Source organism: Tachyglossus aculeatus, chromosome 3, assembly GCF_015852505.1.
Source record: "Tachyglossus aculeatus isolate mTacAcu1 chromosome 3, mTacAcu1.pri, whole genome shotgun sequence".
Taxonomy (NCBI): domain Eukaryota; kingdom Metazoa; phylum Chordata; class Mammalia; order Monotremata; family Tachyglossidae; genus Tachyglossus; species Tachyglossus aculeatus.
Window position 1 is genome coordinate 7,567,199 of NC_052068.1, and position 26,185 is coordinate 7,593,383.

The 26,185-nt window shown below is 46.7% G+C and overlaps 1 protein-coding gene across 4 annotated transcripts in view; it reads right to left on the minus strand.

Annotated features, from left to right (window-relative positions):
• The window catches only part of STK32C (serine/threonine kinase 32C), a 277,510-nt gene that overhangs the window by 7,144 nt on the left and 244,181 nt on the right, over positions 1–26,185 (minus strand). For all 4 annotated transcript variants that reach the window (XM_038744044.1, XM_038744047.1, XM_038744045.1 and 1 more), the window contains 7 exons: positions 19,569–19,742; positions 17,201–17,238; positions 14,490–14,579; positions 13,421–13,524; positions 12,877–12,993; positions 7,105–7,230; positions 3,389–3,520 (listed from right to left, as the gene is read on the minus strand). In XM_038744044.1, coding sequence (XP_038599972.1) covers positions 3,389–3,520; positions 7,105–7,230; positions 12,877–12,993; positions 13,421–13,524; positions 14,490–14,579; positions 17,201–17,238; positions 19,569–19,742 — 781 coding nt within the window. The remainder of the gene's footprint in view (positions 1–3,388; positions 3,521–7,104; positions 7,231–12,876; positions 12,994–13,420; positions 13,525–14,489; positions 14,580–17,200; positions 17,239–19,568; positions 19,743–26,185) is intronic.

Consider the following 26,185-nt stretch of genomic DNA (forward strand, 5'->3'; position numbering starts at 1 on the left):
CCGTTTCGGACCACTCATCTTGTGCCTGCCCCAGCGCTCAGCACAGTGGTTGACACACGGTAAGCTGAGGAGGTTTCGGAGTGGGCAGTGTCCTGAGGGGAGACTGAAACGGGGAACTCTGTCATGGCCTAGTAGATAAAACATACTGGGAGTCAGAAGGACCTGGGTTCTAATCCTGGCTCCACCACTTGTCCCCTGTGTGACCTTGGGCAAGTCACTTCACTTCTCTGGGCCTCAGTGACCTCATCTGTAAAATGGGGATAATAATAATAATAATGACAATAATAATAATAATGGTATTGTTAAGCACTTACTATGTGCAAAGCACTGTTCTAAGTGCTGAGCACTGTTCTAAGCACTGATTAGGACTGTGAGCCCCATGTGGGACAGGGACTATGTCCAACCCAATTTGCTTATATCTAGCCCAGAGTTTAGAACAGTGCTTGACACATAATAAGGTGTGAGCCCCACATGGGACAACCTGATTATCTGATTACCTGATTACCTAGAGAAGCAGTGTGGTTCAGTGGAAAGAGCCTGGGCTTTGGAGTCAGAGTTCATGGGTTCAAATCCCAGCTCCGCCAATTGTCAGCTGTGTGACTTTGGGCAAATCACTTAACTTCTCTATGCCTCAGTTCCCTCATCTGTAAAATGGGGATTAAGACTCTGAGCCCCCTGTGGGACAACCCGATCACCTTGTAATCTCCCCAGCGCTTAGAACAGTGCTTTGCACATAGTAAGCACTTAATAAATGCCATCATTATTATTATTATTGCATCTCTTCCAGCACTTAGAACAGTGCTTTGCACATAGTAAGTGCTTAATAAATGCCATCATTATTATTATACCATTATTATTATTATTATTGTTTTCCCTGTCCATCCATCCCCCAACTGTATCACCTTCAAACTTAGGTCTGTACCTTCTAAACTTTTGATATTCACCCCATCCACAGCCCTACAGTTCTGACTTCCATACAGTAATAACGATCGTGGCCTTGGTTAAGCGCTTACTATGTGCCAAGCACTGTATATCAAGCCCCAATGGGGCTCACTGTCTATGCAGGAGGGAGAACAGATCGTGATTCCCCATTCTGCTGATGCGGGAAGGGAATTACAGCGAAGTTAAGTGACCAAGTTCGCAAAGCAAGTAAGTGGAGGAGGTGAGATTAGAACCCAAGTCCTCTGAGTCCCAGGCCCATGCTCTTTCCACTAGACCATTCTGATTCTATCTTCATGCCCTGACATTTCCACTAGGCATAATTTATTTCAATGTCTGTCTCCTCACTAGACTGTAGTAAACTCCTTGTGGGCAAGTGTATCCAGTGTAGCCAGGTGGCTCAATGGAAAATGCCTGGGTTTGGGAGTCAGAGGTCATGGGTTCAAATCCCAGCGCTGCCTCTTGTCAGCTATGTGACTTTGGGCAAGTCACTTAACTTCTCTGGGTCTCAGTTACCTCATCTGTAAAATGAGGATTAATCAATCAATCAATCAATCGTATTTATTGAGCGCTTACTATGTGCAGAGCACTGTACTAAGCGCTTGGGAAGTACAAATTGGCATCACATAGAGACAGTCCCTACCCAACAGTGGGCTCACAGTCTAAAAGGGGGAGACAGAGAACAGAACCAAACATACCAACAAAATAAAATAAGTAGGATAGAAATGTACAAGTAAAATAAATAAATAAATAGATAGAGTAATAAATATGTACAACCATATATACATATATACAGGTGCTGTGGGGAAGGGAAGGAGGTAAGACGGGAGGATGGAGAGGGGGACGAGGGGGAGAGGAAAGAAGGGGCTCAGTCTGGGAAGGCCTCCTGGAGGAGGTGAGCTCTCAGCAGGGCCTTGAAGGGAGGAAGAGAGCTAGCTTGGCGGATGGGCAGAGGGAGGGCATTCCAGGCCCGGGGGATGACGTGGGCCGGGGGTCGATGGCGGGACAGGCGAGAGCGAGGTACAGTGAGGAGATTAGTGGTGTAGGAGCAGAGGGTGCGGGCTGGGCAGTAGAAGGAGAGAAGGGAGGTGAGGTAGGAGGGGGCGAGGTGATGGAGAGCCTTGAAGCCCAGGGTGAGGAGTTTCTGCCTGATGAGGAGTTTCTGCCTGATTAAGATTGTGAGCCCCACATGGGACAACCTGATCACCTTGTATCCTCCCCAGTGCTTAGAACAGTGCTTTGCACATAGTAAGCGCTTAACGAATACCAAAATTATTATTATTTTCTGGACTGTGAGCCTGTTTCTAGACTGTGAGCCCATTGTTGGGTAGGGACCATCTCTATATGTGGCCGACTTGTACTTCCCAAATGCTTAGTACAGTGCTCTGCACACAGTAAGTGCTCAATAAATACGATTGAATGAATGAATGAATGAAAGTACCAGTGCTCTGAACACAGTAACTGCCCAGTAAATACTACAAAATGATTGACTGAATTCTCCCAAGTGCTTAGTACAGTGCTCTGCACACAGTAAGCATTCAGTAAGTCGCATGACTCGATTGAATTGGCCATTGCAAAAGCCCGGACAAAGCCAAGAGTTATCCCCTGAGGAAGCACATGTGTCTGTGGTTGGTTATTGATCTGGAGACCCTCTCGACCGTAGGCTTATTGTGGGCACTAAATGTGTCTGTTATATTGTTGTGTTGTACTTTCCTGAGCACCTAGTACAGCACTCTGCACACTAGTAGGTGCTCAATAAATACCAGTGACTGACTGACTGACCATGCTGAATAATAATAATAATACTAATAACGATGATGGGATTTGTTAAGCGCTAAACATGTACCAGGCACTATACGCAGTTTGGTGGATGCAAGATAATCAGGTTGGACGCAGTCCCTGTCCCACATGGGATTCACAGTCTTCATCCCCATTTTACAGGTGAGGTAAGTGAGGCCCAGAGAAGTGAAATGACTTACCCAAGGTCACATAGCAGAATAGTGGCAGAGCCAGGAATGGTGTAAGGAGAAGCAGCCTGGCATAGTGGATAGTGCAAGGGCCTGGGAGTCAGAAGGTAATGGGTTCAAATCCTGGCTCCGCCTCTTTTCTGCTGTGTGACCTTGGGCAATTCACTTCACTTTTCTGGGCCTCAGTTCCCTCCTCTGTAAAATGGGGATTGAGACTGTGAGCTCCACGTAGGACAGGGATTGTGTCCAACACAATTTGCTTATATCCACCCCAGCACTTAGTACAGTGTCTGGTACATCATAACTGCTTAACAAATGTCATTTTTATCATTATTACTATTAGGTCCTTCTGACTTCCAGGCTCAGGCTTTAACCACCAGGAAATGCTGCTTGCAGGCCCAAAGTTGTCCTGCAGCCCCCCGGCGCCCGTCCGTCCCCTGACTCCATGCCCCCTGGCTGTAGTCCCTATGAGGAGGACTTACAGACTGCGAGCTGTCTTTGCTGTTGTCCCGGGATTTGTTCTTGGCCAGCCGCTTCTTCTTCTTGTGCAGGGGCCGCGACTCCAGGATCATCTCCTCCAGCTCAAACGTCGGGTCGCAGTGCAGGCGGCCTTTCTGTTGAAACCAAGGGCACCGGGATTGGCTGGCATCTCAGACCCGGGTTTTGGGGGGCCCAGGGATTGGCTGGAACCTCAGCCTTGGGTTTTTGGGGGCCCAGGGATTAGATGATGCCTCAGGCCTGTGTTTTGGGGGGTGTCTGGGGGTTGACTGGAACCTCAGCCCCATGTTTTGGGGGCCTGGGGATTGGCTAAAACCCCAGCCTTGGGTCTTGGGGGGCCTGGGGATTGACTGAAACTTCAGCCCCAGGTTTTGAGGGGGGCCCGGGAATTGGCTGGAACCTCAGACCAGGTTTTTGGGGGTCCAAGTATTGGCTGAAACCTCAGCCCTGGGTCTTGGGAGGCCTGAAATCTCAGCCCTGGGATTTTGGGGGAATGGGGATTGGCTGAAATCTCAGCCCTGGATCTTGGGGGGCCTGGGAGTTGGGTGAAGCCTCAGCCTCAGGTCTTTGGAGGCCCAGGGACTGGCTGGAATCTCAGTCCCGGGTTTTGGGGGGCCTTTACTGTCCCTGGGGCATTGCTAACTTGAGGCAATGGAGGCTTCTTGACAGACGCATGGGCCTGGAGGTCAGGCCCGCTGGGTGACCTTGGGCAACTCGCTCAAGAGAAGCAGCACGGTTTAGTGGCAAGAGCACGGGTTGGGGGGTCGGATGACATGGGTTCTAATACCAACTCTGCCACCGGTCTGCTGAGTGACCTTGGGCTAGCCACTTTGCTTCTCTGGGCCTCAGTTACTTCATCTGTAAAATGGGGATTAAGACTGTGAGACCCACGTGGGACAACCTGATTATCTCGTATCTACCCCAAGGATTAGAACAGTGCTTGGCACGAAGTAAGCGCTTAACAAACACCATTAAAACAAACAAACAAACAAAAAATCTCTAGAGGACTCAATTTCCTCATCTGTAAAATGGGGATAAATAAAATGTCCCTGTCCCCTAGATAATAATAATGGCAATTGTGGTATTTGTTAATTGCTTACTATGAGCCGGACACTGGGGTGGTTACAAGCAAATCAGGTTGGATACGGGTCCTGACCCATGTTGGGCTCACAGTTTTAAACCCCATTTTACTGATGAGGGAACTGAGGCCCAGAAAAGTGAAGTGACTTGCCTAGGGTCATACAGCAGACAAGTGGCAGAGTGGGATTAGAAGCTGGGTCCCTCTTACTCCCAGGTCTGGGCTCTATCTACTAGGCAACGCTGCTTTCATGATTATTTGCCTCTGGGCCAGCGAATATGTCTGATCACATTGTCTTGTATCTTCAATAATCAATTGACCAATGGCATTTATTGAGAGCTTCTTGTGTGCTGAGCACTGGACTAAGCATTTAGGCAAGTACAATAGAGTTAGTAATGACACAATCCCTACCCACAAGAAGCTTATGGGATAGTGGTAGAGATAGACATTAAAATCAATTACAGATAGGGGAAAAGGCAGAGTTTAAAATTGTGTACATACGTGTTGTGGAGCTGGGAGTGGGGTGAATTCATTCATTCAATTGTACTTATTGAGTGTTTACTGTGTGCAGAGCACTGTACTAAGCGCTTGGGAAGGTATAATACAACAATAAACAGTGACATTCCCTGCCCACAACGAGCTCACCATCTAGATGTGGGGAGACAGACATAAATAGAAATAAATAAATTACAGATATGGACATAAGTGCTGTGGGACTGGGAGGGGGGAAGAGCAAAGGGAACAAGTCCGGGTGACACAGAAGGGAGTGGGAGAAGGGGAAAGAAAGGCTTAGTCAGGGAAGACCTCTGGCTGAATATCAACGTGGAGAAGAGGTACAGAACCAAGTTCATAGGGGAAGCAGGAGGGGAAAATAGGTAACTCTAGACTGAAAGCTCATTATGGGCAGGGAATGTGCCTCCTTATTCCAATGTCGTGCTCTCTTAAGCACACAGAATAGTGCTCTGCACACAGTAAGTGCTCAATAAACACGACTGAATGAATGAATGAGTGAAGTGAAGGCTTGATTAGAGAAGGCTTCTTGGAGATGAGATTCTAGTTGGGCTTTGAAGTTGGGGAGAGTGGTGGACTCCTCTTGACAGGAAGCTCGTTGTGGGCAGGAAATGTGTCTGTTCTATTGTTGTTTTGTATTCTCCCAAGCGTTTAATACAGTGCTCTGCACACAGTAATCACTCAATAAATACAATTGATTGATAGACTGATGCTTAGATATAAAGGGGAAGGGTGCCCCAGGCCAGAAGGAAGATGTGGATCGGCGCTGAGATGGATGAGATCGAGGGACAGTGAATAGGTTAAAGGCGAGAAGTGTGAGGGCTGGAAATCAGAGAGGTGAGGTAGGAGGAGGCAAGGTGACGGGGTGTCTTAAAGCCAGTGATGAGGAGTTTCTGTTTGATGTCAAGGTGGATGGGAGCTGGAGGGTCTTGAGGAGAAGGGGAGACATGGACTGAATGTTTTTGTAGAAAAATGATTGGGAAACAGAGTGAAGAAGGGATTGGAGTGGGGAGAAGCCGGAGGCACGGAGGTCAGTAAGGAGGCTAATACAGGAATCAAGGCAGGAAATGATGATTTCTTGGATCTGCATAGTGGCAGTTTGGATGGAGAAGAAGGGGCCGATTCTAGAGGTGTTATGAAGGTAGAACTGACAGGATCTGGTGACGGGGTCAAGATGACTGATTCAAAAGTACTTTGGAAGGATAAAATGTCCAGGCAGAGACAGGATTCAATCTGTCCCCTGGGACCTCTTGGTAGAACCGGTTCTAGTGCTTAGCACACAGTAAGTGCTTAACAAATTCCATCATTATTACTATTATTATTATTATAATTTCATGATGGTAGTAAGCGGTTTCACTGTTGCGAGCCCGGGCAAAACACTCGAGCACACACAAGATCAGCTTATCCAACTAATTTTCTGTCCATCACAGGATGAACCCAAGCTCCTGGTTTTTCCCTGTCCGGGATTCCCTCCCGCTCCCAGACCATCCAGACACCCAGCTTCTCCTATTGCAGGGTGGAGGAGACGCGGAGACCCAAAGAGGTTCTGTGACTGATTGAGGGAAGCAGTGTGGCCTAATGGATAGAGCCTGGGCCTGGGAGTCAGAAAGTCATGGCTTCTAATTTCAGTTCTACCACTTGTCTGCTGTGTGGCCTTGGGCAACTCACTTCACTTTTCTGGGCCTCAGTTCCCTCATCTGTAAAATAGGGATTGAGACTGTGAGCCCCGGGCAGGACAGAGACCTGATTTGCTTGTTTCCATGACAGTACTTATTATGGTGCCTGGCACACAGTAAGCGCTTAACAAATACTGCAATTACTATTATTATCATTATTATTAGGGCCCGGGGGCAGGGCAGGGAAGGGCGGGGATGGGCTGGGATGGGCAGGCAAGGCAGGAAAGAGAAACCAGGCCCTCTCCAGCTCCAGCTTCATTCCCTCAGGCCGGGCTGGCTGGATTCCCACCCTCAGCCATGCTGCTCAATGGCCTAGGGCCTTGACCAAACCCGTGGGCCTGGTGAAAATGGGCAGGGCAGGGTGAGGGTAGAGACGGGCAGGGGGTGGGGGTGGGAATGGGCAGGGCAGGGGTTTTGGGGGACAGGGGGGTCTCACGTTGGGGACGAAAGTGGGCTGGAGCGTCTTGTGTCGGAGGTCTTCCCAGAGGCGGTCGGAGAGCTGGAGGGCCAGCTGCACAGCTCCCACGCTGCTCGCCCGGTGCTCCGGTTTCACCGTCAGGAGCTGCCGCCCAACAGCAGAAAGAGCCCACCCCTCATCAGCCCTCCTCTCACCTCGGCCCCCCGACCTCAGCTCCCCAGACCCTGGCGTCCCAGACCCCCTCCAACCCCCGGAGCCCCGGGTCAGCCAAAAGTCATCCCAAAAGGCCCAGCTCCCTGCAGGGGAGAGGAGAAAACCTGCTGTGCAAGATGGAAAACTGCTGTTTGTACCTTCATATCACACACACACACACACACACACACACACACACACACACACACACACACACTCTGCACACAAACACACATCGTACACACACAAACACAACTCACCCATACACAAATAAACCACACACAGACATTACGCACCAGTGTACCTTATACAAATATACCTCCTCTGCTCACTTTGCACACAGAATAATAATAATTATTATTATTATGGTGTTTGTTAAGCACTTACCATGTGTCAGGCACTGTACTAAGCGCCAGGGTGGATTCAAGAAAATCGGGTTGGACACATTCACTGTCCCATGTGGGGTTCACAGTCTTCACCCCCATTTTATTAATAATAATAATGATAATATGGCATTTGTTAAGTGCTTACTATGAGTCAAGCACTGTTCTAAGCACTGGGGTAGGTACAAGGTAATCAGGTTGTCCCACGTGGGGCTCACAGTCTTAATCCCCATTTTACAGATGAGGTAACTGAGGCACAGAGAAGTTAAGTGACTTGCCCAAAGGCACACAGCTGACAAGTGGTGGAGCTGGGATTAGAACCCACGACCTCTGACTCTCAAGCCCGGGCTCTATCCACTAGGCCACACTGCGTCTCTGCAGATGAGGTCACTGAGGCCCAGAGAAGTAAAGTGACCTGCCCAAGGCCACACAGCAGATGAGTGGCAGAGCTGGGATTAGAACCCTTGACCTGCTGACTCCCATGTCCAGGCTCTATCCACTAGACCACCCTGCTCCTTGTCTTTTCTCATGTATATTCATTCATTCAATTGTATTTATTGAGCGCTTACTGTGTGTAGAGCACTGTACTAAGCGCTTGGGAAGTACAAGTTGGCAACATATAGAGATGGTCCCAACCCAACAGTGGGCTCACAGTCTAGAAGGGGGAGACAGACAACAAAACAAAACATATTAACAAAATAAAATAAATAGAATAAATATGTATAAGTAAAATGAATAGAGTAATAAATACTTACAAACATATATACATATGTACAGGTGCTGTGGGGAGGGAAGGAGGTAAGGCAGGGGGAGGGGGAGGAGGAGTAGAGGAAGGAGGGGGCTCAGTCTGGGAAGGCCACCTGGAGGAGGTGAGCTCTCAGTAGGGCTTTGAAGGGAGAAAGAGAGCTAGCTTGGCAGATGTGCAGAGGGAGGGCATTCCAGGCCAGGGGGATGGCGTGGGCCAGGGGTCGATGGCGGGACAGGCAAGAACAAGGCCCAGTGAGGAGGTTAGCGGCAGAGGAGTGGAGGGTGCGGGCTGGGCTGGAGAAGGAGAGAAGGGAGGTGAGGTAGAAGGGGGCGAGGTGATGAAGCCTTGGCCTTGAAGCCGAGGGTGAGGAGTTTTTGCCTGATACGTAAGTTGATTGGTACATGATGTATACATCACAAATGCCTCACAGGTATACATCACACACATGAATGGCACATGCATATACACCATGCACATACATATGGCCCCCCCCCCACATAACACACATTTACATCACACGCACTTGCAAACATCGCATGCACACAATATAATCATAATAATAATATGATGGTATTTGTTAAGCTCTTATTATGTGCCAGGCACTGTACTAAGCACACTGTTGGATACAAGCAAATCAGGTTGGACATAATCCCTACCCAACATTCATTCTTTCATTCAATTGTATTTATTGAGTGCTTACTGTGTGCAGAGCACCGTACTAAGCTCTTGGAACAACAACACCAACTAAGAGAGATAATTCCTGCCCACAGTGGGCTCACAGACTAGAAGGGGGAGAAATAGCACATCACCCACATACATCATGCACATCACATACATAAATACAACACACATATACATTGCACCCACGCATACATCACAAACACAATCAATCATATTTATTGAGTACTTTATGTAGAGCATTGTACAAATGCCACAGTGCAGTGTAACAGAGTGGGTAGACAAGTTCCATGACCACAGTGGACTTAATAATAATAATGATGGTATTTGTTAAGCACTTACTATGTGCCAAGCACTGTTCTAAGCACTGGGGAGGATATAAGGTAATCAGATTGTTCCACATGGGGCTCACCGTCTTAATCTGAAAAGCTAAGAAGCAGCGTGGCTCAGTGAAAAGAGCACGGGTTTTGGATTCAGAGGTCATGGGTTCAAATCCTGGCTCTGCCACTTGTCAGCTGTATGACTTTGGGCAAGTCACAACTTCTCTGGGCCTCAGGTACCTCATCTGGAAAATAGGGATTGACTGTGAGCCCCCCGTGGGACAACCTGATCACCTTGTAACCTCCCCAGCGCTTAGAATAGTGCTTTGCATATAGTAAGAGCTTAATAAATGCTATCATTATTATTATTAATCTCCATTTTACAGATGAGGCACAGAGAACTTGGGTGGCTTGCCCAAAGTCACACTACTGACAAGTGATGGAGCCGGGATTAGAACCCATGACCTCTGACTCCCAAGCCCAGATTGATGGATTTGATTTACTTACACTCCCTTTTGGAGTCGATTGATATCAGCGCTCAATAAATACGATTGAATGAATGAATCAATAGACTACTTGGGAATCACCAGTAGATGGCAGCCAGACACCTGTCTATGGCCTCGGAAATTCATCAGCCCTCAGAAAAACCTCTCTCTCTTTTACATGGCATTTGTTATTATTATTATTATATTATTATTAATTATATTATTATAATAATGGTATTTGTTAAGCACTTACTATGTGCCAGTTACTTTACCAAGCGCTGGGATAGATCCAAGACAAAACCAGGTTGGACGCAGTCTCTATCCCACACTGGGGCTCACAGTCTTAATCCCCATTTTCCAGATGAGGGAACTGAGACCCAGAGAATTAATACATTCATTCAGTCGCATTTATTGAGCGCTTATTGTGTGCACAGCAATGTACTAAGTGCTTAGAAAGTACATTTCATTAACAGAGACAATCCCTACCCACATTTTTCCTCTCCTCCTCCCCATTCCCCCTGCCCTACCTCCTTCCCCTCCCCACAGCACCTGTATATATGTTTGTACAGATTTATTACTCCATTTATTTTACTTGTACATATTTACTATTCTATTTATTTTGTTAATGATGTGCATTTAGCTTTTATTCTATTTGTTCTGATTATTTTGACACCTGTCTACATGTTTTGTTTTGTTATCTGTCTCCCCCTTCTAGACTGTGAGCCCATTATTGGGTAGGGACTGTCTCTATATTTTGCCGACTTGTACTTCTCAAGCGCTTAGTACAGTGCTCTGCACACAGTAAGCACTCAATAAATATGATTGAATGAATGAATGAATGAACAGGCTCATAGTCTAGAAGACAGAGAAATGAAGTGACTTGCCCAACGTCACACAGGAGACAAGAGGCGGAGCCGGGATTAGAACTCACCTCCAATGACTTCCAAGCCCGGGCTCTTGTCGCTATGCCACACTGCTTCTGCTGCATTATTCATCCTCTACATAATCAATAATGAGAAGCAGAGTGGCCCAGTGGAAAGAGCCTGGGTTTTGGAGTCAGAGGTCATGGGTTCAAATACTGGCTCTGCCACTTGTCAGATGTGTGACTTTGGGCAAGTCACTTCACTTCTCTGTGCCTCAGTTACCTCATCTGTCAAATGGGGATTAAGACTGTGAGCCCCACATGGGACACCCTGATCACCTTGTAACCTCCCCAATGCTTAGAACAGTGCTTTGCACATGGTAAGCGCTTAATAAATGCCATCAAAAAAAAATCTATCAATTGATAATATTTATTCTTCACTTGCTGTGTTCAGAGCACTGTACTATCTACTTGGGAGAGTATGCTTTGTAAAAGTTGATTCCCATTCATTATTATTATTTTATTATAATAGTACTTGTTAAGTGCTTACTACATGCCTAGCACTGTTCTAAGTGCTGGGGTAGATAAAACGTAATCAGGTTGGACACATTTCCCATCCCACATTGGGTTCACACTCTTCATCCCCATTTTTTACAGATGAGGGAACTGAGGCCCAGAGAAGTGAGGTGATTAGAACCCATGATCTTCTGACTCCTAGGTGCGGACTCTCTCCCCTAGGCCATGCTGCTTACGCACATCAGGGAATACAACTGGTCTTTGAGGAAAAACTAAGCTCATCAAAAATGCAAATTACTAGTCAAAAGATGCATCATGGCAATTAAATTGTGCGATATCTAACCCCAATTCAGAGCGAGGATCCCAGAAGCCAAACAGATGGTTAGTTAGTCAGTCAATCATATTTACTGAGCACTTGCTATGTGGAGAGCACTGTACTAGGAGCTTGGGAGAGTACAATATAATAACTGATACATTCCCTGCCTAAGCTCCAGTACAATTTATGCTCCTCGTGCGTCTCGAACAATTAATCCATAGTATTGAGTGAAAACTTACCGGGTGCAGAGCATTGTACTAAGCGCTTGGGAGAGTACGCTCTAACATTAGTGGCCTAATGGACAGAGCTTGGGCCTGGGAGTCAGATGGGCATGGGTTCTAATCCCATTTCTGTCACTTGTCTGCTGTGTGACCTTGGGCACTTCACTTCTCTGGCCTCAATCTCTCAACTACAAAACGGGGAATAAGTTAGTGAGCCCCATCTGGGACAGTAACTGGGTCCAACCTCATATATCTTGTATCTATCCCAGCACATAGATCGGTGTCCGGCACATAGTAAGTGCTTAACAAATACCATTATTATTATTATTAATTAAAAATAAGAGAACAGACACATTCCCTTCCCGAGCTCCAGGAGAGAAGCAGTGTGGTTTAGTGGAAAGAGCCTGGACTTGGAAGTCAGAAGACATGGGTTCTAATCCCGGCTCGGCCACTTGTCTACTGTGTGACCTTGGGCAAACCACTTAACTTCTCTGTGCCTCAGTTACCTCATTTGTAAAATGGGGATTGAAACTGTGAGCCCCACAGGGGACAACCTGATTACCTTGTGGCAACCCCAGCTCTTAGAACCGTGCTTGACACATAGTAAGTGCTTATCAAATACCATTATTATTATTAATTTATGCTCCTCACGCCTCACGAACAATCAATCCATTGTACTGATCGAGCACTTACTGGGTAGAGAGCACTGTACTGAGCGCTTGGGAGAAGACAATAGAGTTGGTAGACATGATCCCTGAACTCAAGAATCTTACAGTCCAGAGAGAGAGAGGCAGACATTAAAATCAAATCCAGGTAGAAGAAGAGGCAAAGTACGAGACTCTGAGCTCGCTGTGGGTAGAGAATACGTCTGTTTGTTACATCACAGTCTCCCAAGCGCTTAGTACAGTGTTCTGCACACAGTAAGCACTCGATAAATACGATCAAATGAATACGAGGATATGGACAAAACTGCCAGGTAGTCTGGAATTGGGCCGAGTTGAGTGCCCACTGGCATCAAGGGCTTTTTCGCTAAACTCTCCCGGCTTTAACCAAAGCAATGGGCATTTACCTTTCTGAGTAAAGCGACCATTTCCTTTGACCACGTTGTTACATACTGGACACTCATGGTGCTAAACAACTGGACCAACGATTCCACTGGATTGCTGGAATGGATGTCATACGGTCTCTGGAAAGGAGGGAGAGTGGACATGTGGAAACATGAAGCACTTTTCTAAGCCGTGTTTTCCTTGGTATTTTCCATTGACACATGGGCTCTAGTGTCAGTTCTCACCTGGCACTACAGCCCATGTGTCAGTGGAAAATACTGAAAATACTGAAAATTCTCATCTTATCATTATTATTATAAATCAATAAATGATGGATATGGACATAAATGCTGTGGGGTTGGGAGAGGGGATATATAAAGGAAGCAAGCCAGGGCGATGCAGAAGAGGTGTCTGATCCGGTTTCTTCCACAGTGCTTTGTGCAGTGCTGATAATTGATAAAGGCCACATCCACAAAGGGCTTTGCACACAGTATGCACTCACCAAATCCAAATGAATGAATGGACGAATGAATGAATGAATGAATGAACGAGTGAGCGATTACCTACCCATCCCCGAAGGAGTTCATAAGCCATGACTCCTAGCGACCACCAGTCAACCTCAAAGGAATAGCCAGTCCCGCCATTAACAAAGGAATGGAAAATCTCTGGAGCTATACAAGGAAAACAGAAGAGAAAAGAAAATACAAACCACCCAACCTAGCTGCAGTTGGCATTGTTCATGCAGACTTCTCAGAGCGAGAGCCCCGTGTGGGACACAGAATGCATCTGATCCGATTAGCTTATGGCTACACAGCTGTGTGACCTTGGGCAAGTCACTTAACTTCTCTGTGCCTCTGTGCCTCAGTTACCTCATCTGTAAAATGGGGATGAATAATGATAATCATGATGGCATTTATTTAGTGCTTACTATGTGCAAAGCACTGTTCTAAGAGCTGGGGAGGTTACAAAGTGATCAGGTTGTCCCACGGTGGGCTCACAGTCTTAATCCCCATTTTACAGATGAGGGAACTGAAGCCCAGAGAAGTTAAGTGACTTGCCCAAAGACACACAGCTGACAATTGGCAGTGCTAGAATTTGAACCCATGACCTCTGACTCCAAAGCCCGTGCTCTTTCCACTGAGCCACGCTGCTTCTGTGAGCCCCACGTGGGACAACTTGATTACTTTGTATCTACCCCAACGCTTAGAACAGTGCTTGGCACACAGTAAGAGCTTAAAAAATACCAACATTATTATTAGTAGTAGTAGTAGAAGTAGTAGTAGTAGTAGTAGTAGTAGTAGTAGTAGTAGTATTAGTACCCCGATGCTTACAGTGTTGGGCACAGAGCATCTGCTTAATTAACACTACTTTCACTGTGATTCTATTCACTTTCATGACCACAGAGTTCTATCCAATTTTCCAGTGCATCATTGGTTCCTCTCTGACATTCAGTCTGTATTCTCTCCGAGTTACTTAGCTTCTGTGGAAAGCGAATCAATATGATTGAATGAATGAATGACAGGGACCGTGACCAATCCCACCTGCTTCTATCCACCCTAGCGCTTAGAACAGCTCCTGCCACCTAGTAAGTGCTTAACAAATACCACAATGATCATAATTAGTTATGAATTTTTACCCATATATGGCTTGGTTCCAGCCAGGGCTGTGGCTCTCTCCCCATCTCTGATGATTGTGGCGATGTTGAAATCTGTCAGATGGGCGTGTCCTGGGGAACAAAGTGGGGGAAAGCTGGTGACCCACAGAAGCCTGGTGGTCCTGGAGGACGGCCAAGACCACCGAGCTGCAGAGGGAGAGAGGAGGGGCGGCAGATGCTATTGAAGGTCCATCTCCTCCAAGAGGCCTTCCCAGACTTGGCCTCTCTTTCCTCTTCCCCCACTCCCTTCTGCGTCGTCCTGACTTGCTCCCTTTATTCATCCTCCCTCCCAGCCCCATTTTTGTCCAGGTCTGTCATTTATTTATCTCTGTTGATGTCTGTCTTCCCCGCACTAGACTGTCAGCTCATTGTGGGCAGGGAATGTGTCTGTTTATCGTTGTACTGTACTCTCCCAAACACTTAGTACAGTGCTCTGCACACAGGAAGTGCTCAATAATAATAATAATGAGGATGGCATTTGTGAAGCGCTTACTATGTGCAAAACACCGTTCAAAGTGCTGGGGGGATACAAGGTGATCACGTTGTCCCACATGGGGCTCACAGTCTTAATCCCCATTTTACAGATGAGGTAACTGAGGCTCAGAGAAGTTAAGTGACTTGCCCAAGGTCATACAGCAGACATGTGGGGGAGCCAGGATTAGAACCCATGACCTCTGACTCCAAAGCCCGTGCTCTTTTCCACTGAGCCACGCTGCTTGCTCCAAATACGATTGAATGAAGATGCCGAGCAGGGTTTAGAGCAAAGATCCCTAGGTGGGGAATCAGGTGACAAGGGTTTGAGGCTCAGTTCTGCCACCGGCCCACAGGCTGACCTTGGATAAGTCCCTTCACCTCTCTGGGACTCAGTTTCCTCCACTGTAAGACAATAATAAGATCCCTTGAGAAGCAGCATAGTCTAGTGGATAGAGCTCAGGCCCGGGAGTCAGAAGTACCTGGGTTCTAATCCCGACTCCATCACTTGTCTGCTGCATGTCCTTGGGCAAGTCACTTCACTTCTCTGTGCCTCAGACCCCTCATCTGGAAAATGGGGATTGAGATCGTGAGCCCCATGTGGGACAGGGATTGTGTCCAACCTGATCTGTTTATCTCCACCCCAGTGCTTAGTCCAGTGCCTGGCACATAGTAAGCACTCAATAAATATGACTGGATGAATGAACGAATACCACAATCATTATTATTACTATTATTATTATCCCTGCTGTGCCTCCCCTTTAGACTCTGAGCCGCAGCTGGGGCAGGGAAAGTGTCTTATCGCATTATCTTGAATCTACTCCGGAGCTTAGCATATATTAAGTGCCCATTAGATTCTGTAACAAGCATTATCATTACTACCTGAAACCTCTTTGAGTATTGCTTTATTCAGGAATCTTGTCAAAGTGGGATTCCCACAATCAGAATCCCATTCTGCAGTCGGAGGAATTTCTTGCTCCAAAATGGCTCAAGGCTGTATCCCACCTCATGTCACTGGACACAAACGAAATACCTGTTTCAAGGCATTTAATGGGGGGATTTGATGGGGCGGGGGGGAGGTGTGGGGACTAATAATAATAATAACTGTGATATTTGTTAAGCTCTTACTATGTGCCAGGCACTGTACTAAGTGCTGGAGTAAATACAAGCAAATCAGGTTGGATGCAGTCCCTGTCCCAAATAATAATAATAATAATAATACTGGTAATTGTTAAGGGCTCACGATGTGCCAAGCACTGTTCTAAGCGCTGGGGTAGATACAAGGTAATTAGGTTGTCCCACATGGGGCTCACAGTCTCAATCCCCATTTTATGGATAAGGTAACTGAGGCCCAGAGAAGTGAAGCAACTTGCCCAAGGTCACACATCAGACAAGTGGCAGAGCCGGGATGAGAACTCATGACCTTCTGACACCCAGACCCAGGCTCTTTCTGCTCTGCCATGCTACTTCTCCAGACTGAGGTCTGTAGGCATTGAGGTACTACAAATCAGCTCATTTTGGGGGTAGCGGCAGTGATTCTCTATCTGTTGCCAAACTGTACTTTCCAAGCACTTAGTAATAATGGCATTTATTAAGCACTTACTATGTGCAAAGCACTGTTCTAAGCGCTGGGGAGATTACAAGGTGATCAGGTTGTCCCATGGGGGGCTCACAGTCTTAATCCCCATTTTACAGATGAGGTAACTGAGGCACAGAGAAGTTAAGTGACTTGCCCAAAGTCACACAACTGACAATTGGCAGAGCCGGGATTTGAACCCATGACCTCTGACTCCCAAGCCCGTGCTCTTTCCACTGAGCCACGGTGTTCATTCCATTGTATTTACTGAGCACTTACTCTGTGCAGAGCACTGTACTAAACTCTTCAGAGACTACATTAGAACAATAAACAGACACACTCCCACAACAAGCTTCTAGTCCAGAGACGCACTTACAGTCTAGAGGGATCAATTCAGCGAACCGGTTTGGCCAGACCCAAAACTGTCTTCCAAGCCAGGATTCCACGTGAAACTGCTGACCCTGAGGACACAGCAGTGAAGCTAGTCCCGAGTGCCTGGTGTCTCTGACAGACTTTCAGCTAAAAATAAAAGCGTGTTTGGACTTGGGCCGCTGTCACCAAGGTACCGCAGGAGGGTCCCTCGCGGCTTTGGGATTGTTTCTGTGTGGTGTCACAGGTAAGGGGGCTTTTCAGGGTAGAATCTTACCTTTTTCATCCAAGAGAATGTTGTCTGGCTTCACGTCTCTGCCCCAAGGGTACCAGGGACCATATGCAAAATGAAAGAAAGCAAAGAAATGGTGAGTGTATTTGCCAGGCCTAGTTAACCCCTAGGGGAACTAGGGCCCACCCTGACATGTATAAGCAGCGTGGCCTAGTGGAGAAAGCCCGGGCCCGGGAGTCAGAAGGATCTGGATTTAAATCCCAGCTCTGCCACATGGCTGTTGTGTGACCTTGGGCAAATCACTTCACTTCTCGGGGCCTCGATTACCTCATCTGGAAAAAGAGGATTAAGACCGTGAGCCACACATGGGACAGGGAATGTGTCCAACCTGATTTGCTTTTATCCACCCCAGCCATTAAAACAGTACCTAGCACATAGTAAATGTGTAACAAATACCCCCATTATTGTTATTTATACTCTTACTGGACTGGGGCTGGAGCTGATGTATATTGGAAAAGGGCTGGGTCTTACTACACTTACTTTCCCCCAGTTCAAAGCCTTTTTAAACAAGCAGCATGGCTCAGTGGAAAGAGCCCAGGCTTGGGAGTCAGAGGACATGGGTTCTAAAACTGGCTCCACCAACTTGTCTGCTGTGTGACCCTGGGCAAGTCACTTAACTTCTCTGTGCCTCAGTGACCTCAACTGTAAAATGGAGATTAAGAGTCCCACTTGGGACAACCTGATTACCTTTGTATCTACCCCAGTGCTTAGAACAGTGCTAGGTAAATAGTCAGCACTTAACAATTACCATTATCTTTATTATTATTATTATTATTGAAGTACATCTTCTCCAAGAGGTCTTCCCATACTAAGCTCTCCTTTCCCCTTCTCCCACTCCCTTCTGTGTCACCCTGACTTGCTCCCTTTATTCATCCCCTCCCCAGTCCCTCAGCACTAATGACCGTATCTATCATTTATTTAGAGAAGTAGTGTGGCTCAGTGGAAAGAGCACAGGCTTTGGAGTTAGAGGTCATGGGTTCAAATCCTGGCTCTGCCAATTATCAGCTGTGTGACTTTGGGCAAGTCACTTAAGTTCTCTGGGCCTCAGTTACCTCATCTGTAAAATGGGGATGAAGACTGTGAGCGCCCCGTGGGGCAACCTGATCACTTTGTAACCACCTCAGCACTTAGAACCGTGTTTTGCATATAGTAAGTGCTTAATAAATGCCATTATTATTATTATTTATTTCTCTTAATGTCTGTCTCCCCCTGTAAGACTGTAAGCTCACTGTGGACAAGGAATGTGTCCGTGGAGTTTTCCATTGTACTCTCCCAAGCGCTTAGTACAGCACTCTGCACACAGTAAGCACTCAATAAATATGATTGGATGAATGAATGAACTGGGCTGGGGTTTGGTCTTCTCAGGGCTGGTTCCTACCAGGCTGGGTTATTCCTTACTGGGACAGGCACTGATTCTTACTGGGATGGGGGCTGATTCCTACTGGGACTGGGGAAGGGTCTTATTGGAGCTCATTCTGTTTATTGTTATATTGTATTCCCCCAAGCGCTTAGTACAGTACTCTGCACACAGTAAGCATTCAATAAATATGATTGAATGATTGAATGGATTCTTGAACTGGGACTGGTTTTTCCTGGGGCTGGAGCCAGCTCTTACTGTCCTGGGAGGATTTGATCTGCCTGTGTCTGTCAGCTCCTTGTGGGCAGGGAATATGCTACTTTTTTTGTTTTGTACTTCCCAAGTTTTCAGTTCACTGCATGGCACCCAATAGGAGATCAATAAATGCTCTGGGGGGGCAGATGACCCTGTCTACTCTCTGACCCCCAAACCACCAGGCCACTGGAAACTGCTCTGAGACCACCTGGCCTAATGGTGATGGGGGTTAGAGAGTCAAAATGTCTGAAGTGCCCTCTCCCAATCAGGGAACAGGCTGATGCTGGCAGATCCAGAGCTTAGTACAGTCCCCAGTGCTTAGTACAATGTCTGGCATATAGTAAGCACTTAACAAATACCATTTAAAAAAAAAAGATCTGGACACACAAATCTTAGTGCTTTCGCAATGGACAATCATATCTCCTCCAACCCCCACCACTCTGGCATCATGGAATTCAATTCAATCATATTTATGGAGCACCTACTGTGTGCAGAACACCATACTAAGCTCTGGGGAGAGTATAATACAGCCATAAATGGACAAATTCCCTGCCCACCACAAGCTTACAGTCTAGAGGGAAATGAAAACCAAGTCTCAAAGGGTCTGGCTATTAACAGATCGAGATGTAAATTCGCTAAGCACAGGGGTGTCTTGCACCCCAGAATCTGGGGCTGATCCCCCCTCCAACAACCTCCCCCTCCCCACTTCCCTCTCCCTCCCCCGGTAGACTTGGTTCTTACCTGTGAATGATGTGCTGGCTTCTGAGGTAGTCTAGGGCCAGGGCCATCTCACAGATATAAACCTTCACCGTCTCCTCTGTGAACTGCACGTTTTGCTGCAGGTGGTAGCGCAAATCACCCCCCAGGAGCAAATCCACCACCATGAACATGTCTTCCTCATCCTGAAATGAATACCTGCAGGGAAGAAGCCCGCAAAACTCGGTGGTCGGAAGGCTTTTGAGGCCTCAGCAGTCCTGAATCGGGGGGCTTGGTTTTGTCTTCCCCCTTCTAGGCTGTGAGCCCATTGTGGGCAGGGATTGTCTCTATTTGTTGCTCAATTGTGCTTTCTGAGTGCTTAATACAGTTCTCTGCACATAGTAAGTGCTCAATAAGTATGATTGAATGAATGAATGCTCAAATTAAATCCCCTTCGGGAAATCGATCAATAAATGAATCAACCGTTTTTATTGAGCACTTACTGGTTGCAGGGGAAGGAAAAGCAGGGGGAAAATCTTCATTTTACAATCAGCACGACCATTCCTGAAGGAGGACAATATGACAGTATACCAGATACATTCCTTGCCCACAATGAGCTACAGTCTAGAGGGGGACATTAACATAAATAAATAAATTGAAGATATATCCCTGAGTGTCATGGGGCTGGGAGGGGGGGATGAATAAAAGGAGCAAGTCAGGACGATGTAGAAGGAAGTGGGAAAAGTTGCTGCCAACTTGTACTTCCCAAGTGCTTAGTACAGTGCTCTGCACACAGTAAGCGCTCAATAAATACGATTGATTGATTGAAAAGAGGAACGGAGGGCTTAGTCAGGGAAGGCCTCTTGGAGATTCATTCACTGATTCAATCGTATTTATTGAGCACTTACTGTGTGCAGAGCACTGCACTAAGCACTTGGGAGGTACAAATCGGCCACATATCGAGATGTTCCCTACGCAACAATGGGCTCACAGTCTAGAAGGGGGAGACAGACAACAAAATAAGGCAAGTAGACAGGTGTCAATACCATCAGAATGAATAGAGTTATAGCTATATACACATCATTAATAAAATAAATATAGTAAATATGTACAAATAAAATAGAGCAATAAATATGTACAACTATACACAAGTGTTGTGGAGAGGGGAAGGGGGTAGGGCAGAGGGAGGGAGGTGGGGTGATGGGGAGGGGAGGAGGAGGAGGAGAAGGGGCCGATGGGGAGGGGAGGAGGAGGAGGAAAGGAAAAGGGGGGGTTCAGTCTGAGAAGGCCTCCCGGAGGAGGCGAGCTCTCAGTAGGGCTTTTAAGGGAGGAGGAGAGTTAGTTTGGTGTGGAGGGAGGGCATTCCAGGCCAGAGGTAGGACATGGGCCGGGGGTCGACAGCCGGACAGGTGAGAACGAGGCCCAGTAATAAGAATAATAATAATAATGGCATTTATTAAGTGTTTACTATGTGCAAAGCACTGTTCGAAGCGCTGGGGAGGTTACAAGGTGATCAGGTTGTCCCACAGGGGGCTCATAATCTTAATCCCCATTTTACAGATGAGGTAACTGAGACACAGAGAAGTTAAGTGACTTGCCCAATGTCACACAGCTGACAACTGGCGGAGCCGGGATTTGAACCCATGACCTCTGACTCCAAAGCCCGTGCTCTTTCCACTGAGCCTTGCTGCTTCTCGGTGAGGAGGTTAGCAGCGGCAGAGGAGTGGAGGGTGCAGGCTGGGCTGGAGAAGGACAGAAAGGAAGTGAGGTAGGAGGGGGCAAGGGGATGGACAGCCTTGAAGATGGGAGTGAGGAGTGTTTGCTTCATGCGAAGGTTGACATGCAACCACTGGAGATTTTTGGGGAGAGGAGTGACATGCCCAGAGCATTTCTGTACAGAGATAATCCAGGCAGCAGAGTGAAGTATAGACTGAAGCTGGGAGACAGGAGGATCGGAGATAAGAGAGGAGGCTGATGCAATAATCCAGTTGGGATAGGATGAGAGATTCAACCAGCAAGATAATAATAATAATAATGATGTCATTTATTAAACGCTTACTATGTGCAAAGCACTGTTCTAAGCGCAGGGGAGGTTACAGGGTGATCAGGTTGTCCCAAGGGGGGGGCTCACAGTCTTATTTCCCATTTTACAGATGAGGTAACTGAGGCATAGAGAAGTTAAGTGACTTGCCCAAAGTCACACAGCTGACAATTGGCAGAGCCGGAATTTGAACCCATGACCTCTGACTCCAAAGCCCAGTCTCTTTCCACTGAGCCACGTGGTAGCGGTTTGGATGGAGAGGAAAGGGTGGATCTTGGTGATATTTTGGAGGTGGCGATGTTGTGGAGGAGGAGTGGTGGAGATTTGTCTTCCAAAAGGTTTTGCAGGGGCGAGAGTCATCATCTGTCAGATCTGAGAAGGGAGGGCGTTCCAGGCCGGAGTCAGGATGGGGGCGAGAAATCGGCAACGAGATAGACAAGATGGAGGCCCAGTGAGAAGGTTGGCATTAGAGGAGCCAAGTGTGTGGGCTGAGTTGTAGTAGGAGAGCAGTGAGGTGAGGTAGGAGGGGGCAAGGGGATTGACATACAATAAATAGATTTTAGACTCTTTTTTTCTGGTATTCTAAAGTACTTTACCAAAAGAAACACATCCTCACCATCATCATCAAGACCATCTACTGAGTGTAGGGGACTGAACTGAGTGCTTGGGAGTCTACAAGAGTTAAAAGATGCAATCCTGGCCATCGAGGCACTTGCAGTCTCTCAGGGGACTGTGTCTATACCACTGATCTGGCCAGAGTAAATCAATCAATTGCTGGTATTTATTGAGCGTTTCCTATATGCGGAGCACTGCACTAAGTCCTTGGAAGAGTATGATCCATCAGAGTTGGTAGTTACATTCCTGCTCACCATGAACTGACAGGCTAGACAGGGAGACAGGCTGAGCCCATTGTTGGGTAGGGACCGTCTCTATATGTTACCGATTTGTACTTCCCAAAGCACTTAGTACAGTGCTCTGCACACAGTAAGAGCTCAATAAATATGATTGAATGAATGAATGAATGAATGAATGAATAATCTATAAATTCAGGGTAATTATTAAGGACAGTAAGTCCTTAATACTACAATACTTAATACTTAATACAATACTTAATACAAATACTACAGTTGTCATTATTATTTTTGAGAGTTTAGTACAGTGTACCGCACATGGTAAGTGCTCAGTAAATGCCAATGACTGATTTGAAGCTGGCTGACCTGGAATAACAATAATAATAATAAAAATAATGATGGCAGTTGTTAAGCGCTTACTGTATGCCTAGCACTGTTCTAAGTGCTGGGGTAGACACAAGGTAATCAGGTTGTCCTATGTGGGGCTCACAGTCTTAATCCCCATTTTACAGTTGAGGTAACTGAGGCACAGAGAAGTGAAGTGACTTGCAAAGTCACACAGTTGATACGTGGAGGAGCCAGGATTAAAACCCACAACCTCTGACTCCCAAGCCCATGCTCTTTCCACTAAGCCTCGCTGAGAGGACCTGGTTTGGAATGTGGTTCCAGCCAGGCCAGCTGTGTGACTGTAGGCAAGTTACTTAACCTCTCTGATCCTCAGTTTTTTTTATTAGCCAAAGGGGGATGATTACACCTGACTAATCCTACTTATCTTGCAGGGATGTAATGAAGGCAAAACCAAGGTAATTAGTGTGAGAAAGCTTAGGGAAAAAAAACTATGCCAAGGTCAGGTATTATTATTATCATTATTATTAAGAAAATGTATTCCTTTAGGAATGGTCAAGCTGATTGTAAAATAAAGATTTTCCCTTGCTCTTCCTTCCCCCTTCTCTCTGAAACCCTGAAGCTGCTCAAATGGAGAGGAACATAGATTTTCCTGTATTCATTCATTCATTCAGAAGCAGCATGGCTTAGTGGAAAGATCCCAAGCTTGGGAGTCAGAGGTCATGGGTTCTAAGCCTGGCTCTGCCGCTTGTTGGTTATATGACTTTGGGCAAGTCAGTTAACTTCTTTGTGCCTCAGTTACCTCATCCGTAAAATGGGTATTAAGACTGTGAGCCCCACGTGGGACAACTTGATTACCTTGTATCTACCCTGGCACTTAGAACAGTGCTTGGCACATAGTAAGCACTTAACAAACACCATCATTATTATTCAATCGTATTTATTGAGCACCTAATGTGTACAGTGCACTGTACTAAGCAATTTAGAGAGGACAATAGAACAATACACAGACACATTCCTTGCCCACAACGAGCTTATAGTTTAGTGGGGGAGACAGACATTAATAGAAATAAATAAATTACAAACAAATAATTCTCTGGACTTGAGGGCTAAACGACCAGGCTGCTCCATAGGTGAAAATCAGAGTGACAACAGAGTCCGAGCTTGGAAATTTGTGAGAAACGTCTTTATTTATTTGTGCTGCACGGATTCATTTGTGTTCATCTCCCTCAACATGCGATCCTGCCAAAAGCGCAGCATCGTTAACAAGCAGGGGTGATAATTAATCTCCTCTAAGCATCGCTCCTGTTCATCTACCCAGGGCACTCTGTCCAAATGCCATGTTCTTCTGCCACCGATTACTTTCAAACTATCAGGGCCGACGTCCCACCTCTAAATGGGACAACTAATTGAATCATTTAGAAAAGCAACCTGTCATCCTCATTACTGACTCCAGGATCTCAGAGGAGGATCAAAGCTTCCAGTTACAAAGCTTCCTCCTCTGTAAAACATTTGGCTCTTCTCTTGGCGGGGGGTAGCTTTTGATTTAATTATTCCCCACAACTCCATTGGGAAAATGACTGCTTAAGCAGGACTGCATTGCCATTGGTGATGATGAACAGACAGTGATCCATATTACTCAATTATAATAATTGTGGTATCTGTTAAGTGCATACTATGTGATGAGCACTGTACTAAGCACTGGGTTAGAGACAAGATAGCCAGGTCTCACATGGGCTCATGGATTAAGTAGGAGGGAGAAGAGGGATTGAATCCCCAACGGAGGCAAAGAGAAGTGATGAGGATTGCCCAAGGACACACTGCAAATACATGGGGGATCCGGGACTAGAACTCAGGACCTCTGACTACTGGGCCCATGCTCTTTCCACTAGGCCTTGCAGCTTTGTGGACTAATGGCAGAAGACTTTGAGACTATAACAAGGACACCTTGTCAATCCACGTTCTTCTCCCACTCCCTTCTGCGTCACCCTGACTTGCTCCCTTTAATCACTCCCCCCTCCCATCCCCACACCACTTATATCCAGATCTATACTTTATTTATTTGTATTAATGCCTGTTTCTCCCATAGACTGTAAGCTTTTTGTGGGCAGGGAATGTGTCCGTTTGTTGTTCTGTTGTGCTCTCCCAAGCGCTTAGTATAGAGCTCTGCAGCCAGCAAGTGCTCAATAAATAAGACTGACTGACTAACTGGTAGACATGAGCCTCGCCTAAAAAGAGCTCTATTAAGGCCAGACATCCCATAATAATAATTCTGGTATTTGTTACGAGCTTACTGTGTGCCAGGCACTGTACTAAGCGCTGGGGTGGATACAAGAAAATCAGGTTGGACACAGTCCCTGTCCCACGTGGGGCTCATGGTCTCAATTCCCATTTTACAGAGGAGGAAACAGAGGCCCAGAGAAGTGAAGTGACTTGCTCAAGGTCACACAGCAGACAAGTGGGGGAGCTGGGATTAGAACCCACGACCTTCTGACTCCCAGGCCTGATTGGCTCAAGGTGCCTCTATCAACTAGAACATGAACGATAGAACTGTGAAAATCAAGTAGAGAAGCAGAATGGCTAGAGAAGCAGCATGGCTTTGTGGAAAGAGCCTGGGCTTGGGAGTCAGAGGACATGGGTTTTAATCCCGGCTCCACCACTTGTCTGCTGTGTGACCTTGGGCAAATCACTTACCTTCTCTGTGCCTCAGTCACCTCATCTGTAAAATGGGGATTAAAAGTGTGAGCCCCGTGTGGGACAACCTGATTACCCTGAATCTACCCCAGCACTTAGAACAGTGCTTGGCACATAGTAAGTGCATAACAAATACTATTATAATTATTATTGAGTAGAGGGTTTCTGCCTGCTTCAGAACAATGTTATTTCTTAAGCAGGCATTCATTCACTGACTGACTCCCGATGTCAAAAATCTCCAGTGGCTACCAATCAATCTGCGCATCAGGCAGAAACTCCTCACCCTGGGCTTCAAGGCTCTCCATCACCTCACCCCCTCCTACCTCACCTCCCTTCTCTCCTTCTACAGCCCACCCCGCACCCTCCGCTCCTCCACTGCTAATCTCCTCACCGTACCTTGTTCTCGCCTGTCCCGCCATCGACCCCCAGCCCACGTCATCCCCTGGGCCTGGAATGCCCTCCCTCTGCCCATCCGCCAGCTAGCTCTCTTCCTCCCTTCAAGGCCCTACTGAGAGCTCACCTCCTCCAGGAGGCCTTCCCAGACTGAGCCCCTTCCTTCCTCTCCCCCTCGTCCCCCTCTCCATCCCCCCCATCTTACCTCCTTCCCTTCCCCACAGCACCTGTATATATGTATATATGTTTGTACATATTTATTACTCTATTTATTTTACTTGTACATATATATTCTATTTATTTTATTTTGTTAGTATGTTTGGTTTTGTTCTCTGTCT